General features: G+C 43.5%; 1 protein-coding gene across 1 annotated transcript in view; it reads left to right on the forward strand.

The window, feature by feature from the left end:
- The window catches only part of WDFY4 (WDFY family member 4), a gene marked incomplete at its 5' end in the record, with an annotated part of 200,092 nt that overhangs the window by 87,519 nt on the left and 93,867 nt on the right, over positions 1-18,706 (forward strand). The window contains 4 exons of the mRNA XM_080926733.1: positions 841-1,079; positions 3,511-3,632; positions 5,366-5,551; positions 7,124-7,260. Of these exons, the coding sequence (XP_080782859.1) occupies positions 841-1,079; positions 3,511-3,632; positions 5,366-5,551; positions 7,124-7,260 (684 nt within the window). The remainder of the gene's footprint in view (positions 1-840; positions 1,080-3,510; positions 3,633-5,365; positions 5,552-7,123; positions 7,261-18,706) is intronic.

Here is an 18,706-nt window from a genome sequence, read left to right on the forward strand (position 1 = left end):
CAACATATGTTCATATATTGAATATGAGCCACTTCATAAGCATTTCAGAAACCTGTGATTACTAAATTCATATTCTAAAATATGGCTGTGGTCAGCTCTTAGCTCCTTGGTCTTTATGAGTTTCTTCTGTGAATTGCCTTTATTGATCTTCTCCTCAGTAGAGGCTCAAGAGTATAGAAATCTGTTAACAGGTCAGCTTGTGCCACTTAAAAAAATGCATTCATTCACAATCCCATGCAATTTTTCAAAGCACTACCAACTATCATTTCTTCTTCCCTTCCCCCTCCTACTGTTCCCTCATTTCAGGTTCTTTTTTGTAGCCCTACTTCATCTTATTATAGTTTACTTGAGGTCACGTACCACCGAGGAGTGTAGGAACGTGGCTCGTCCTCTCCTAGCAAATATTAATTGTCTAGAGTTCCTCTGAGAGAGATGGGACCATTCCAGAGCCCATATCTATGATGGAATGTTGGTGGGCCTAGTCTTGTACAGGTCATGTGCTGGTGGCTGCTTTAAGCTGCTTTAAGCTCCAGATGGAACATCCGTATCATGACCAGAAGACATTCCACAGCACTTCCCAGCCTCCAGTTCTTAGCTGTTCTTTATACTCTGGTGTGCTGTTCTCTGAGCCTTTGGAGGAGGTGACAGAGGTATGGTTTAGGGCCAAGTCTTCTCAACTGACCAATTGTGAGTCTTTGTGCATTAAGAGCTGCCCACTGTACACAGAAGTGTCTGTGACTGTGTAACTTTTCAATCGCATTGTTTCCCTGGTAAAGTGGGGTAGGGTGCAAAATTGCAAACTGTTCATGAGTACTCGGGTGTCTCATTTTGGTGGTGCAGGTCATCGAGAACCAGTCTTCTCAGAAGGATACTGTCATGAGTGCCCTATACAGCAGTTTGAATAAAGTCATCCTGCACTGCCTATCCAAGCCCCAGCAGTCCATGTCCGAGTGCCTTGGCCTCCTCAGCATCCTGGATTTCCTACATGAGCACTGGGACATCATCTTTGCCACCTACAATTCCAATGTCAGCTTCCTTCTGTGCCTCATGCATTGTCTTTTGCTGCTGAACGCCAGGAGGTAAAGAACTGGAGCTTTCTTCACTGGGGTGGTGGTCAGGACAGAAGTAAACACGGAAGAAAGGATGCTTGGGGAGGTTGGTATAAACAAGTGAAGCTTTTTGTTTAGCTGGACAGCTGAAGTTATGTGCAGGACTCGATAGACAAGCCGGCCCCAAGTCTGTGTGACCAAGCAACTAAAGGCATCAAAAATAATAATTTACCTCATTTCCACAATTCTAAGATACATAATTGATTTTCATTTTTTTGAGACAGAAGATGCAAACATTAAGTGTATACATTGATTTCTTTACATAGTCAGATTTCAGTAACATTAATATTTGATAAATGCAATCTCAATATGGAAAATTCAAGGTACCATACAAGCTAGAAATAATTTTCTTTGCAGAAAACTACACGCAATATGTATGGGATTCAGAACAATATCAACAAACTCAATTACCTTAGAAACACAGACAAAATGCTGTTGAATAAGCCCCTTTCTGGAATCCCCATTTGAATCAATGGTTCTTGACTGTACTGTGTTCAGCTCATCTCTCCGCACATGGTAGAAAAGATTCACTCTTTCATCTGAAATACTTGAGACCAAATGTCTTTCATAGTTTGGAATTTTAAAAAATGTGAATATTTGTATTAATTTATATCTGTATCTTTCTATATATTTCATTTTGCATATATATATTTCTTTTTACATATACATGTATATACACACATATAGATGTACTTATATATGAAATATATTGAGGATGGTACCCAAAAGTAAACATCATGTACATTTATTTCAAATATACCTTATATAAGTGGCCTGACAACAAATTTGTACATCATGCTTAATACACTTTTGTTTCTATTGGGAACCAGATAAGGTCACATGTAGAATTTTCCACTCGCAGTGTCATCTTGTTTTAAAAAACTTCAGATTCTGGGGTCTTTTGAGCTCCAGTTTGAGGCTGGGGATGGTTGGCTGTACTGAGCCTGTGTATGTGGCTTCTCATCCAGAGCCCCGTGTTGAGTGAAGGGAGAATAAGAAAGTAGGATACTACAGGTCCCTTGTATGTTAAGACAGGGTTCTACTATGTAGTCTGAGCTACCTCACACTCAAAGCCATCCTCCTGCTCCAGCATCCTGAGTTCTATGGCTAACACCACTCACACCCACCTTCTGACTCCTTTCTCACCCCTTCTGTATTTTAGTTTTGAGAAGTGGATTAGTCTGGTCTCAAACTTGCTGTGTGGCTGAGGTTGGCCTTGAACCCCTGATCATGTTACCTCTACCTATAGGATCCTGTGATTATTAGAATCTGACACCATGCCTGATTATAGCTTTCTTAATCATACTTATTCCATTATAAATGATAGCTTAATCATTTGAATAAAGGAACCTCTCTACGTCCTGTAGTTATTCTTATTGAACATCAGCTATCACTAGGGTTGATTCAGCTTAACCCTTTCTAGGAAGTCAACCCTGTGCCTGTGGTGGTCTATCATCTCCACTCGGGAGGGTGAAGAAACAAGGTGACAAGGTCAAGGCCATTAGGAACTAACTAAAGGCCTTGGGAAGCCTCCTTTCTAGGGAGGCCCTGGTCCTTCCATTTGTTAATTTGAAAACCATTGATTTTCAGTGTGTAGTTAAGTCTGGAGGCTTTTCCTTATCTCTTTACGTGAGAGCCCAACTGAGGCAACCAGAACACCCTTTCACATATTGGGAACAATAGCCTCTTCAGACTCCTCTGTAGAACATTTTATTCTTTACATTTCAACAATGATCTTTCTTGAACGTGGACAGATTTGTATTTCTATGTTTGCTACTTTAGATTTTATTTATATATTATACACATTTTTTCCTACCCAGAAGTCTGGGCCCTTTAGAAGAGGGCACATGACTCTATCATGCATGGGGCTGCCACAGTATAAGGTGGCAGGGGAATTCAGTGTATGAACCATGCACTCCCATTAGAACTGTGGGACCCTGACAAAATTAAAATAGGAAGCACATGTTTAATAATTACTAGTGTTGTCAAGATGGTAGTAACAGTCCTTTAGAGTATAAGACTCTGTGCAGCTACATGCCCTGCAAATTAACTCTGCCTATGGATGACATTAAGGTCCCAAAGAGTCAAGTGTCAGTGCTTTAGGAGTTCCAGTTCAGATGACAGGGAAGAGACACTAAGAAATGAATCATTGGTTCTGCTGGAGGCACAAGAAGAATTTTATAGCTAAGACAATCTGTAATAAGGCTTTTTTTTTTCTACTGTATGGAAACCAATTGTTCAATATCAGCTATGGACATCATTAAGTTGTACTTTCTTTAACTTGGCATACTTTTCCATGTTGATATATACTGAGTTTTAGGTGTGGCCTCTTACAAAAAGAACCAAGTTATGGTTCTGAGGAAACCTAAGTTTACTGTGATATTTTTTTCTTGTTTACTAGTTATCCTGAAGGATTTGGATTGGAGCCCAAGCCCAGAATTACTCCGTATCACCAAGTCTTCCTGTCTCCAAATGAAGAAGTGAAAGATAAGAAGGAGGAGGGCCTCCCAAGTCTGGGCGATGGTACGTTCTGCTGGATGTCCTGTGTGGGGGTCGGGTGGGCAGTGGCAGGTGCAGTGCAGGCTCCAGACAGAATGACAAGGGCTGGATGAGAGGATCAATGCATGAACGGAGGATGAAGGCATGGGAGAGAGGATGGAGAGACGGACGGGAGGATGAAGGTATAGGAGGTCAGGAAGAGGGATGGGTATAAAGGCTCAGAAACTTATCTTACTTCAGTCCCTTGGCTCCTCACTCTTCAGTTGCAACTGGCATGCCAGTTCAAACCAGTACCTCAGTACTTCTCAGATTTGTTCCCCACAATTGTCAGTTTAACACACACACACACACACACACACACACACACACACACACACACACACTCAATCACCAAAGCATGCACACACTCATCCATGTGTTTCAGACCTGCATCCACTCTGTCTTGATTGGGAAGGCCCAAGCCTCTGTTGCTGGATTTGAAGTCTGTACCACTCACCTTGTGTCCCCTTGTAACACAAGCCATCAGGATGAACACTTCTGGGCTATGGTCAGAGAGAGTCCCAGAGCCTTTCTGGTTTCAGAAGCTCTGGCTTTAAATTTGGTACTGACGCAGTGTCAGTTAAGGTATGCAGGGCTACACTCTGGGATTCAGTAGAGGTGGGATTAGCAAGACAGACCCCAGGCCTAGGGAGTAGCTCAGTCAGCAAAATGCTTACCGAGTAAGCACAAAGATACAAGTTCTGATCTCCACTGCTCATGTAAAAAGCAGACCATGGTGGCAAACACCTGTAATCCCAGCACTGGGGAGGGACATGGACACAGGAGGATCCCAGGGACTTACTGCTCAATCAGCCTGGCTAAGCCAGAAAGCTGCAGCTTCAGTTTCAGCCAGAGTAAGGCAGAGAGTGATAAAGGTATGGAGGTTTCAGATAACCCAGGTCACCGAGAAAGGGCAGAGTCTGAGAAGCAGATCCAGTGTTAGGAAAACAAAGTGGTAACCTGGACACACCCTTGCGTCTGGGCTCCATTCTCCACAGAGACCAACCTGTATAAGAAGGTTTGTTAGAAAGTAGCCCTTTAACTATTGTCTTAGTTTGGGTTTCCATTGCTGTGAGGAAACACCTCCACCAACCATTCCTATAAAGACATTTACTTGAGCGAGCTTATAGTTTCATAAGTTTAGTCCATTATTATTGTAGCAGGAAGCATGGCAGCATGCAGACAGACATACATAGTGCTGGAGGAGGAGCTGAGAGTTCTACATCTTGATCCCAAGGCAGCAGCAGGACATTCTCCTTTGCAGGTAGCTAGGGATGGGGCTCTCTTCATACTGGGTGGAACTTGAGCATAGGACCTCAAAGCCCACACCCACAATAACGCACTTCCTCCAACAAGGCTACACATCCTAATAATAGCAATTCTCATGGGCCAAACATATTCAAATCATCACAGCTACTGAGGAGTCATGTCCCTTGATATCAGACAGAATTGGGGATTGGAGTAAGACTCCTTTATCCCTTGATCTTATTTGTTATAAGATGCAGACAGGACTTAGTAAAGGGTAGTTAGACATGGGAAGAAAGAAAAGTCAACTCACAGGGGTGTTGGTAGCTTTGACTCTACATACTGACTTCTGGGGAGAGCTTGCAAAGCTGAGGTGGACATCAAGACATCAAGAAGTGCTATTCTGTCTTGTGGCCCTCTTGGATCTGTTTGGGGGCAGCCACCCTCACTGTGCTGTGTACTCTCTTTCTTAGTCCAACACAGCATCCAGAAGTCCGTGCGGGCACTCTGGCAGCAGCTGGTGGCACAGAGGCGACAGACCCTGGAGGATGCCTTCAAGATCGATCTCTCCGTGAAGGCTGGGGAAAGTGAAGTGAAGATTGAAGAGGTCACCCCACTCTGGGAGGAGACAATGCTCAGAGCCTGGCAGAATTATTTAGGTCTCTGTCCCCTCAAGACAAGGAGCAAAAACTGCTAGGCCCTATAAAGTCATTATGGTCCAAGATTTCACTCAAGTCCAGAGACTTTTCTACCCAGGATTCTACCCCAAACCAGGATCTTTTCTGTTTTATACATTTGGCAGGTGTCGTTTACATCACTGAAACATTTCTTATCTGTCCTCACAAAGAGTTAATGCTATATTTACCTGAAAGGAAAGCTGGAAGTACCAACCAAGCAGACAGCCTGCAATATCCCTTAGAGGGACTGGCCACCTGTTCAGGGTTCTGGCCACTTGTCCAGGGTTCTGGTTAAGGAACACTAGGTCTGACCCCAGTGACCATGATACGTTTTGAAACTTGGCTCCAAGCCATACAAGCAGTCAGGCTATGTTCTCTCACTTCATGAAGTGAATGACTACCCTTAAAATATTAGCATAAAAACACAAACATCCTGCCTTTGTAATTATCAAATTTAGTGGTGAGATTTTAATTTTGCTTGGTGATGAGGCTTTGAAGTTCAAAATTCATAAGCTTTCTAAAGTCTTTAAACAGCACGAAAATTTATAGCACCTCAAGAGGTAGGTGTATGTATGTCTGTCGGCTTAGTGTCTAGACATCCAGAGCCCTTATCTGTCTTTCCAAATTGTACTGGAAGATATGTGTGCATATATCTATCTTAATTTGTTCCTGATGCTTAAGTTACAAGCATAAGTTGGATAGTTAATGAATAATAGAAATTCAATTTCTTAAGAGTTCTAAAAGCTAAGAAGTCCAAGATCTGGGTATATGAGATTGGTTGTCTAGTCTGGTATCAGTCCACTTCCAAATCAGACCTTGTTGTAAGATCCTCTAAGGTGTGCTTGGATCTGTGTCTTTCCCTAATAAAAAGAATGGAGGTGCAGAGAGAGCCCAAGCCTGTGTCCCTCAGCCCATGTACAATCCATTTATGAGGACGAAGCCTCATGACTTTGCCACTCCCTAGCATCACAGTGGGGGATATTACTACATGGATTTTGGAGGGAGCACACTCAAGCTGTAGCCACAGGGGTACATGTACTTTGGAGCCACAGTGTCAGAATGTGTGCCAGAGAGAAGTACAATAAAACAAGACACATATGTAGATGTAAAGGTATGCAAAGCTAAGACTGACTCTGAAGAGTTCTTTGCCTAGTAGTCGGGTACTGAATATTTTAAATGTTCCAGCTCCTTTAAGCACAATATTTAGCCCAGTCCCATGACACCCAGTGAGTCTGAATTCTTTCATCTCCATTCCATCCTATGAGAACACCGAGATTTAGTATCTCTGGGACACCATCATATGTTCTCATGTCTCAATAGACACCAACAAGCCATAGAGCCAGGGGTTTGGACCACATCTAGGGGCCCCACAGGCCATATACATTACTTTGTGGAAGGAACATTGAAGATGGGATTGTGGGTCTGCAGTTTATGCTGCTTCTCTTTGGTAGAAGGGCTGCACCATCAGGGCCCTAGAGGGCCCTCTTCCAGCCAAGCCAGCTGTGGAACTGGTGTGTGTGCTCTTTCAGCTTCAACTCTGATTTCCTCCCACAGCATCTGAGAAGAAGTCACTGGCCAGTCGCTCAAGTGTCACACACCACAGCAAAACAACTTCCTGGAGTGGGAGCCTATCCTCAGCCATGAGACTGATTCCAGGGCGGCAGGCAAAGGACCCTGAGTGCAGAGCAGAGGTGAGCCTAGAACCCTTGACCTGGGAGATGTCTCAGGGAACTCAAAGCCCAGTCGTGGTGTCTCCTTTCTGCTGTCTGCTACTTGTAGTCACGTTCCACAGTCTCTGGGTGTCTGAGGATGTGTGTGTGACTATCCAGCTGGGGCTATGTAAAGAAAAGTCAGGTCTAAAGCTGGCTTCAACTGGAATTGGATCTGGGTTACTCTTCAGTACCAAGAGAAGAAACACCTACATTTATTTATTTATTTTTATTTTGAAACAAGGAGAACGTGTTCCAAATTTTAAAATTGGCTAGGCTTCCCTACACGGGTCACCCTGTTGGAATGGGCCCAGAACTGGCCATAGACAAGGATACTAAGGAATGGGCATAGAAGGTTCTGGAAGGAGGGAACAGAGGGCTCCCCGTTTCACACCGCATTGAGACTCAGCAGCCCTCAGACCCCACATCCATCATTCTTCTCCATGAGCTGCCTTTGTCGTTACCAGAAGGCACGGTTCTCAGGTACATGTGTACACTGTGATGTCATAAGATAAGAGCATCAACCATTTGCCCTGGGGTCTGTTTAATTATTTTTAAAAATTAATTTTGATTATTACAGCTGATTACACCTCAGTGAGCAATGTAATTGATATTTTCTAATGTATCCCAAGGAACATTTTGTATAACACGCTTTTTGTTGTTGAAGGTTAAAGACTCCGTTATTGGTTTTTCCCTAAATATGCCCACATCATTAGTCCCTCCAGTGAGGAGGTCGCCATCTGGAAAAAGCAGCATGGAGACATTATTCAGGCACGAGTGCATGAAATTGGTGTTTTCGCATCTTCTGTCTCTCTTCTGGAAAGAAGAGGCTTGTAATTAAAGGAGTTGGTATTGAAGGAAGCATTATTCATCCGGTGTTATTCCTTATCATGTCAACGCTGACAGCTCAGTAGCACTGATAAATTGTTCCTGGGAGCGAGGCATATGAGGTAGGATTCATCATTGCTTGAACCTCTCTTCCTCTTCAGGAGAGTATGGACTCATCCTGACATGGAAGCTGAGCTTTGAGTCAATTTCATAGACGTCACTTAGTTTGATAGATGTGACTTCTTTCCCTGTTTTCCCCAACCCCCAGCCCCATCGCAGTCCCTTCTGGGATCAAACTGTGATGTCGTCTCTGACATGGTGAAGGCCTTGAGAGTCTGAGAGAGGCTGGGGACTTGACCTCTCCTTAGACCTCCAAAAGCTAGCTCCTAGTATTCTGGAAGCCATTTAACAACTCTCTGCTTGGAGAATCGTGGGTGATAGTCTGGCCATCCAGTTTTCTCCTTAGTAGGACCTTACTTTTCTGCCCACTCAATTTCAGTTGTTCTTGTTTCAGAACAAGCTGGGAAGCTGCCTTTCCACCTGGTATAAAAACAATTTGTTTTGGTTGGTGGTTTCCGAGGTTTCAGCCACATTGATTTGTGTGCAGAGACAGAACACCGTGGTAGACAAGAATGTGCAGTAGGGAAGAGCTGTTCAGATAGGCCTCACCTCCTAATGTTTCTAGAACTACCTAAAATAACGTCACTGCCACTGGTTGATGATCAAATGCTTGGCACAAGGAGCCTACGAGGAACAATTCTTATTCAAACCACAGCAGTAATCAAATGCCACCCTATTTGAGCAGAAACAGAGTCACAACATATAGTGTTTATAGATGCCATGGGAAATAAGGTGAGGGTCAGGTAGACAGAAATGCTCTGTATTGTCCCCTCAGTTTGTCTACACACCTAAAGTTATTCCAGAATGCAAAGCACATTGCTACCTACTGACACACATGCAAAGAAAAGCGTTGGCAAGCAGAAGAGAGGCCTGAACACTGGGAGGCACTGGGGAGGGAGCAGAGCAAGGGAGATGACTTTAGGTTAGAGGCAAGAAAGGGAGAGGCTTGGAGGGCAGTTTAGGGAAGAAATACCAGGCAGGAAAGGCCCAAAGGTGCTGACAAAGGAAAGGCAGGGACCAGTGCCAAATACGTAGCAAATGGCATGTTGGATGTATAAAGTGTGAAGCTGAATGGGGGTATGTGGTGATGGTCCTGAGGTGAAAGGGTGTTCAAGGGGTGTTCCATCATTTAAGTGGAGAAGGATACAGCATCCTAATCCTAACCCTACAATGGTAGGACTATCTAACATCAAAGAACACAGGAGAATTCTGCTACCCAAGGCTGGGATGGATGAAGACAGGAGCCTGCCAAGGCCAGAGGAAATGACTGAGAAGAGAGATGGCCTGGGATGTGGAAGGAGAGAGAGCAGTGTAGAGAGAGAATCTGTTGACAATAAGGAAGGTGTGAGTCAGAGGGCATGGAGGTCCTTAAAGAGGTGGGAGGTCATCTGAACGCATACATCCACTAATCCTTGTCTTATTGTATAGAGTATGAGCTGGGCTTCTCCCCACTTGTCTGTGGAAAACCACCCATGTTCTGTCCACCTGTGCACAGCTTCCTGTGTAAGCACCCACCAGCCCCATCTGAGGAGCGAGACCCTGTACTGATCTCCCATCAAAGCCTGAGACCATTTGTAGGAGAAGGGCACACAGTGCTAAGCCTGTGTCTACCACATTCCCGATGAGCTCCTCCTTTTACTTGCTGTTTTCCATAGCATAGCAGAATGCTGAAATGGACTTGTAGAGGGACAGAAGAGCTGAACAACTTTGTCACTGGGGTTGATAAAATACCAAGGATAAGCTTTTGTGGGATTTGCTCAAACCAGAAGTGCATTTGATTTTTGTTTCAAATCTTCTAGAGTTCTTTAAAGATTGACCTTGACCACATATGCCAATTGTATCGGCATCCCTGTAAGCACCTTCAGTGTGCACACTTGGGGACCCTGGATAATCTGCCACTCAGAGCCCATCTCCTATCAGCTCCATCCCGGAAAACATACCATAGACACAGCCTCCTGTGGAGCAGCCTTACCCATGGCCAAGGCCCATACCAGCAAATCAGTAGCAGCTCTGTTGAGGGACACTCTTGCTAATGTTCTTGGTGAAGACATGACACTTGTAACCATCTACTCTAAACATTTAACTTCTCACCTCTTCATAAAAAATTTTTTAAATGTACACAGAAGCAAAGACAGCAGTAGTAATGAGTCTTTGGTATCAATCCATTTCTCCAAAGATTTCCTCCTCTGCCCTTTTTTCTCTTCCCTGCCACCCAGCCTTCACCTACATCTTTAAATGTCTGTGTATACTTGTATTCTTATTCTCCTTAAAGAAGTCATAAAGCTAAGATGTAATTGTGGAAGGGAGAGCAAGTATATAGAACACTAGAACTGTGAGGGACTGGCTTGTGGGTGCCTTGCTGTCATGTCTTTGCTTCTGACTTCGTGATGAGAGGCTGGGCCTGGAGGACAATTGCAGTCCACCTTTTAGTTTAGTGCCTTTGCCCCTTCTTAGTTCTAAGTGAGTGTACTCATGGGAAGCCACAGGCCTTAACTTTCTAGGATATAAAACTTCTGATCATGAGAGGCCAAGGGTTAGACTAGATTTTTCAAAAATAGCTAGAGTGGGCTTTGAGACAAAAATGGAGGGGAGTGATCACAGAAGGGTGCAAGAGCTGAGAAAGAAAAAGGCAATTACCAAAAGAAGTCTGAGCTCTCAGATGCTCTGTCCTCAAGAGCTGGACTCAGATGTTGAAGAGCTTAATGAAAAAATTAGAGCATTTGAAGCCCACAGGGTTGTCACAGTGAATATTACTACATAAAGATATAGCAAATACAGTGTAGTATTTGTGGGCAAGAAAGGACTTCTACACGAACATGACTTTAAAAGATGTTTTAAAAGCATATTGGCTAGAGTTAAGAGAAAATTAAAATGTATAGGGACTTCTAAAATGGAGGCGTAGAAGGTCTAAGGATATGGCTGGTCTTGTTAACGTGTTCTCAGTTGCATGAAGAAGAGAAGAAATTCACACTGTATCCACAGACAGGGGATGCACGGGGTTCTGCTGAAAACCTGAACATACAGACTTCCTGGGAGTTACTGGAAAACTTGGCATCTGGGGGGGGGGAATTAATGGGAGCAAGCAATTAAGTAGGCCTATCTATTAAGGAACAAAACCCTCCACAAAGAAATGTTTGAAAACATGGTGTTTGGAAATTTTAGTGGCGTAAGCACCATTAGTGAGTCCTGGAAAATTTGATCTTGGTTTTCTTAATTGTGGTGGGTAAAGCGGTCAAGGATTCCCTCTGATAGCAGATGGCAGGACCTTCTGGCATGGAGACAGTACATATGAGACAGTTCATCTTATGACCAACACAAGGGCGTTTGATTTATGGGGGTTTGAACCAAAGGGACCTAGAAATGGCCAGAGGTGGCCAGGCTGCTCTCTTGAACAAAGAAATGGAAGGCTTTTATTAATTTGAGGGTGAGACTAAAATTTGATAATTACTCAGTGATCAATATTCAGGCACAGTTTCAAAGGTTTTGTGGTTTTTGTTGGTGTGTGTGTGTGTGTGTGTGTGTGTGTGTGTGTGTGTGTGTGAGCATGTGCACATGTAAATATAGCACGCTGACCTTAGGGATTATAGGCTTCTGGCTTCTGTGCAGTGCCTTAATTTTGGAATTTGTAGTCCCACCTGTTAGTACTGTGACTGCCTTACATAGACACCTTGGTTGTATGGTTTATAAAACATCACAGGACCACAAAGTTTCCAGTGCTTGTGTTGGGGACTATAGGAACTGGTGAGTCCCTGAGTTCTACCTGCTAACAATGTAGTCATATTCACAAATGTCCTGGTCTGGACATTGTGATAATACTGAGGTGTCTGAGTTGAGAAAGAACAAGGGTGAAGTAGTTCAACCCGGATCCAGTGGCTAACAGACGAAGCTCATTCCTGAGATGCACAGTGTGCTGCAGGCTGTGTCTGGTGCAGCCCAGCACACTGTTTACAGGCCATTTCCTCCCCCCCCCCCCCAAGGAGATTGAGTGCATGCTAGCTCCTAAAAGCATAGCGCTTTAGAACCAGAGCTAGTTATGCAGTTGTGAGTGGCCCTTATCAAGGGATAGGCATGTGCGGGTGCTGTGCTTTTAAAGCCTGCCAGCTCAGGTCTGTTCACCCAGCAGTGCCACCAATGTGCACAAGCTGTGGTGCTATGACATTAGGATGACTATGGTGCTACTAGGCAATGGGGATTTGCTCTTCCATTGCAGTTTTACAGGCCAATGTCATACTCGAAAGTTAAGCATGTGGAACTGTAGTTTATCGCAGCAGACATTTGTCAGCAAAAGTAGCAGCCCCGCTATGGTGCTATGGTGTCGGTACCCAGAATCCTGGGGCCGATCAACAACAGGCTGAAGGAAGGCAGTGACTTCCCTCCCCTCCACTCCCCGCCCCACCCCGTTTTAAGCAAATTTTATTTGTCACCGTTTATCATGAGTCAGTTACAAGAATGTGAAAAACAAAATGAACAAAAGCAAACACTGATACCTTTAATGATGTTTCTTCTCTGAGTACACCATTTGTGAGGCGTCTTTATCTTCATAATAGAAGGATAATTAACATCACTAATTATCTAATTAAGTTCATTAAGCATCCACCAACAGTGCACCGTGAAGTTGACATTATGTTCCACTGTCAACAAATGCTTTTGATTTCTTAGGAAGTAATTAAAATGTAAATTAGCATGCAATTATATGCACAGGGGAAGTTTTGAATCAGATATTCATTTCAAAACTGCTTAGAGCAACATCGGTTTTTTTTTTCTTCTTTTTCTTCAATAAAAAAAAAAAAACAAAACATTTTGCTATTAGCAGTGAGCATTAAGGTTGCCATTGAACTGTTCTGCATTTGAATTACAGCAAGAACTGAACACCAGGACACTCGGCTATGAGTGGAGAGATTTGTTGCTGTGTGTTGTGGCTTTTTTTTTCTTTTTGTCTTGTTTGGTTACTTTATTTAAAGTATTTACTTATGGATGTGTTCTTTGTGTTAAAAAAATATTACAACTGATTTTTCTTTTGAAAAATATCCATCATTCTTATTTTAAATTCTCTAACCAGGCTTGATTTTAAAAGACATTTTACAGCTAGCATGCATTTTTAAAGATTCATTTATTTTATGTGTGTAGGTAAGTACAACATAAATGTGCAGGACACCATGGAAACCAGAAGAAGGTGTCAGATGTCTGGAAACTGTAGTTACAGCTTAGCTGACCATTGTGTGCTGGACCCACAGCTAGGTCTTAGTGCAAGCAGCAAACAGTCTTAATGTTTGAGCCAACTTTTATATTTTTAAAATATGTGTTTATGTACCCTTTCTATCAGCTGTGTTTGGAGATTTGACTAGTGTTTTAAGGAAAACAGATTAGATCTACTTGTCTACCTACTCAGAAAAGAGAGACTGCACCCATCAAACATGTGGTTCAGTGACTCTCGGTTCCATGGTTCCATTCTGCTTTTTTGTGTAGCCTGTGGTTTCTAGTAAAGAGCCCATGGTAGGACAAACAAAATTGAGAACCTCCTTGGATTAAGATTCTTCTGAACCATTATGGTGTCCCCCAGAAAACTGCTGGACAGAAGCTCTCCAACAAAGAAGCCTCTTTGTTATCCAAAACTCCAAAGCGTTCACTATTTGGATGATCAAGACTAGATCCTGAATATCTGTCTCCTAATATAGCAGAAGGTTTAGGTTCCACATTCTCTCTGTCATCTTTGTACATGAATTTCTGTGTCATTTGAGGATTCAGTTGAAGCCATATGACTCTTTGGTGTAAAGTCTTTCATTCAGATATCAAACTACTTCAACCTCTTCTTGGATGATGATGATTTTAGAGATGGATATGCTGGATTCAGGCCTTTCAGTTTTAAATAGTTTTCAGATGAATGCAGAGAACACAGGCATCTGAGACTTTCTTGTTCCCCGGAAAAAGTTCAAGTTCATGACTTACCTGTGAACAGAAACCACTGAGCCACTGACTGGCCATTTCTGTAGGTATAGACAGATACCTGATGTTTGAAACAGAGTGGCTCGTTTTCTAGTGCTGTCATTAATGCATGTTGAATGACAGTGGTCCCGAGGTGGCTGGCCAGAATAAGTGAAGCATCACTATCCAGAATTCTGACCTGCATCCAGATTAAAGGCTCACAGAGATGACATGGCAGCCTATCTCTCATACATTTCCAGACTTCACTCTGAGCTCTGCAGGAAGCTGTGAGTTATGCTGTGTTTACCATCCACTTAATGGAGAGGGGCTTACTCTCATATACCAATTCAAAGAGGACTCCCCTTAGCTCATTCCTTTGATTGATGAGCCAGTAAGATAATGCCAATCTAATGTGCAGCAAGCATCTACCTGACCCACCCATATGATTTTCTACAGCATGATTTTCCTCTTGATTTATTCTGAAAACTTCTCTTAGCGTACCCTGTCTCACTCACAACTTGAGGTTGCAAAATTCACTAAATAGTATTAATGTAGCTTGCCTATGTGTGGTTGCCGGCAGTCCTTTACATAGGTGGACAGATAATTGCCACAGTACTCCATGAACTCTGCAGGCAGTTACCTCTGTCCTTTTGATCATTCAGCCTTTCACAAATAGCTAGTTTGGGGTGGTCCGGCAGGAGTGCAAAGGCATTCAAGAGAGCAGGCACAGAGGACATGCAGGTCCCATGAGTCAGCGGCTCCTTTTCTACCTGGGGTCGCACTGCATATTGGAGGATGTATCATTCCTAAATCATCCTTGTATTAAGATTTTTGTAAATTAAATCGCAAATTGTCAGCATTTAGTCTTACAATTTAAAGGAAGCATGACTTAAATCTTTTTGAGAACTGAATGTGGGCCTCGAAAGGAGAGGCATCCTCAGGGATTGTTCTGAGGTTCCAATGTCTGCACATGAACTTTCTTATAACCTTATAACCTAAAAACTAGACAAATGTTCTGGACTAAGTGACCCCATCACAGGAAATGCTTTCAATTAGGCATTATGAATTTTGGGATGAGCTGACATACACTTCTGTTGATTTCTTTAAATTCAAATTTTTAAAGACTTAAATGTATTCATCAAAGGGGGAAAAAAAAGCTTTATTGTTCCCAAAGACAGAAGTGTCCCCAACTATATAAATGATAGAACGGCAGATGGTCGTGAAGTGGAGAATCAGGCTGGGGCCCTCCTGAGGCGTTGCTGCCATTCACAACCCGCTAGGCGCCCCGCTAGCAGCCCGGCCGCTGGGGCGCCTGTCGCGTGAGTTGCAGCCGCGTTCTCGTCCTGGGACCCATCTATTATGAGAAACCATTTTGGTTAATTAAAAAAGTCTTTCAAAGTCTCAGAACGGGAAGTTGAGAAAATTTCTTCTCTTTGTCGTTGTTGATGGGGGTTGGTGAAAACTTGGCTCGTTGGCCTGACAAAGAAGAGAGGAGAAGTTGAAGATAGAAGACAGTATGAGGGGAGTATGAGAAAGCCTTTGAGTCTGTCTCACCTTGAATGGACTGAGCACGAGACCCAGGGCTCCTTGGCTACTAGTTTACCAGCTATTCCTACCCTAGCAGAGAGAATTGAGGCAGCAGCTGGGAGCTTTGAGTCAAAGGAACGGTGCACATGAAGAAGCTTGGATTGGACCACTTGGATTCATAGACTTTAGCATCAGAGACCCAGTCTACAGACTGGTGACAGTGGAGAAAAACAGAAAGGCACCTTCTCTCCGAGGAGAGCCAGATAGAAAGCCAAAGGAATGAATGATTAAGAAGCCATGGGTAAAATCAAACAACCAGAGAAATGCCTGTTCTGTCAGAGTTCTAGAAGATTTCTCAGGAAAGTGACAATGGAGAGAAGGAAAAGAGCCAGTGGCCAGGTCTTAGGGTAAGAATGATCTCGAGGCTATAGGCCTTTTCTGGCTGAATGAAGACATCAGATGGAGGTGTGGACCAGAAGGAAGGGGAGAGGAGCCAGTTTCTAAACATCACCCCTAGTTCTCCAGGGACAATTCTAGTGAGTCCTTCCACTTCTGTGTCTCTATCTCCACCCATCTCTGGCTGTCATTGTTCTTCTCCATTAGTCTCCCCTCCAGCATTTCATGCACAGACTCCTGGTTAAGGCTGGGGTGGGGGGGTTGCATGTTGGAATGTTAAAAGCAAAGAACATCACCCCTGACTGTAACACCGCCCCCTTTTAGGTAGGTAAAATACTTGTGGGTTCTGTAAGAAAACCAGAGCGTAAGCAATGTTGGAAAGAACTCAGCTTGAGCCTCGAAGGAGGAAGAGGGTGTAAAGGCAGATTGGAGGAAAGAAAGTGGCCCCTTCTGATGCAAAGCGACAATCAGTTATGACGGTGGCCATCTGCCTATGGGCCAGTTGCCAGCTTGGAATGACTTAAGTACCACATCTAGTTTTATGTATTTATTTATATTTCGACTCACTCTTTAAATTATTTATGATACATTTAGATGAAGACGCATTCAATAAAGAAATGAGATTAGAAAACATAATAAAGGCAAGTGGTTTCTGAGGAGTTAGGACCATAAATACAAGGTCTATAAAGATGTAAGTCAAAGCTTCAGTCTAAGCCCAGCTTCCTGGGAACCAACGTGTGATGGGAGGTTAGAAAGTTCACATACTAACATTTCATCTAGTAACTGCTGCTACCCAGACACAGGACCTACACTTGAGACAAGGGGAACAGAAAGAACACAGCAATGGTCCCTGCCTACAGCTTAGCTCTGCCTCAGTTTGCCTTCACTCCCCTACTGTGACTTTTTAAAGATGATACCCATTGGTTGACCTGTCACTTACTAAAAACCATCATCAGGTCCCGTGATGTCTAAAATAGACCTGATTCAGAACCTTTGTGCGACACCTCCTGTGCAGCTGGTCTTTTATCACATCTATACTATTTCCAAGTTCATATTTAGTCTCTCATGTTTTGCTCCTGTTAGACCCTCCCCTGGTTGCAAGAATTTACTTTCTTCCCTTGGGCATTTGTGGTCCTCTCTACTTGGAGTTTCCTCTTTCCATTGGCCAATCTCCTTTTCTATGTTTAAAGAACACTGCTACTTCTTACAGCCCACCAAACCGTGTCTAGACTGGCCACAACCCTGGTCTGTTTCATTAGTCTTATTTACTCTTCTCAGAAGAGCCTCAAGTCCATATTGGGAAAACATTATGCCCTGCTCATCTCTAAGGCTCTGGAGTCAGCACAAAGCCCAGATAAGGGGTGGCTTTTGTTTATATATTCTTTCCCTTACAACGGCTATCTCTGAGCATCCAGACAAAGAGAGAAGGAAACTGGTCGCTGACCAGATAATCTGGACATCTAGTATGGATCAAAAAAAGAGCACCTACTGTCAAGCCCTGGTGTGAGTCTCAAGAGTGCCAGAGTATCATTTTTGGTGAGTGCTCTATGGGAAGCTCAATCCCCTGACCCCTTTTGTGTATGTGTATGTGTGTGTATGTGTATGTGTGTGTATGTGTGTGTGTGTGTGTGTGTGTGTGTGTGTTTGTGCTTGTGCATGCATGCACACATTCGTGCACGCATATATATGTGCATGCATGCACACACATATATATATGTGTGTGTGTGTGTGTGTGTGTGTGTGTGTGTGTGTCTATGGGTGTCTCTCAGAAAGCTCCATCTGGGGCCCTTGGTGGCAGCTAGTGCTATTCTAAGAATGCAGAGCAAAGGCCTACTCTGAGGATGGAAGCAACAAGCAGGCGTGGCTAAGAGCTCTTAGTAAACCTAACAAAGGCATTGTCTGCATGAGTTCTAGATCCTGTTTTTTTCTCTCTGTCCACGACATATCAGCAGTGTTGTGCAGGTGCTTCCGTGTCAGATGTTTCCTGGAGTGAAAGCACCTGCTATAGACTGAGCCTCCACAATGAAAGCATCTAAAGTCTCCAACCCTACACCTGACCCCCTTCGATAAACTGTAGCCCAAACATGAAAATACATCTACTTGCCCATGAGGCTATATGGCTCATACGCAGCATAAATTGGTTTGTGATTTATATGCATGAGTTATCTACCACATCTCTTCATGGATCTGCAAATCCTCCAGAATCTGCCAAACCATATCACTTTGGGCATTTGCATGAATGATGTTGACACCGCTCAGGCCGTCATAACACTGTGCTGTGTACGGAGCAACATCAACTATAAATACATCTTCTGTCACTGATCTGGAAGCTCTAGCAGAAGGCTAGTCTGCTATCCATGGGAGCTTTCTCCTCTCTCTACTTGGTGGCTCATCCTCCCATGTGGTACTTTGAGGAACCAGGGATTAGGACACAGTCCAGCCCCTTACAATATCTTAAGCCTCAGGACATGTTTCCTTGAGTTGTAAACTCCTGGATAGAACTCAAGAATATGCTGTTAGGGAAAGGCCAGCCTAGTGACATTTTCCAGCTGTCTTGAGCCACACAGAAGCCCCGACAGCCTGAGAAAGAGACGTTTGGCTTGCTTCCTCAAGATACCTTGCTTCTGGCAATTTT

This window comes from Micromys minutus (assembly GCF_963924665.1).
Source record: "Micromys minutus genome assembly, chromosome: 12".
In the NCBI taxonomy this organism is placed as follows: Eukaryota; Metazoa; Chordata; class Mammalia; order Rodentia; family Muridae; genus Micromys; species Micromys minutus.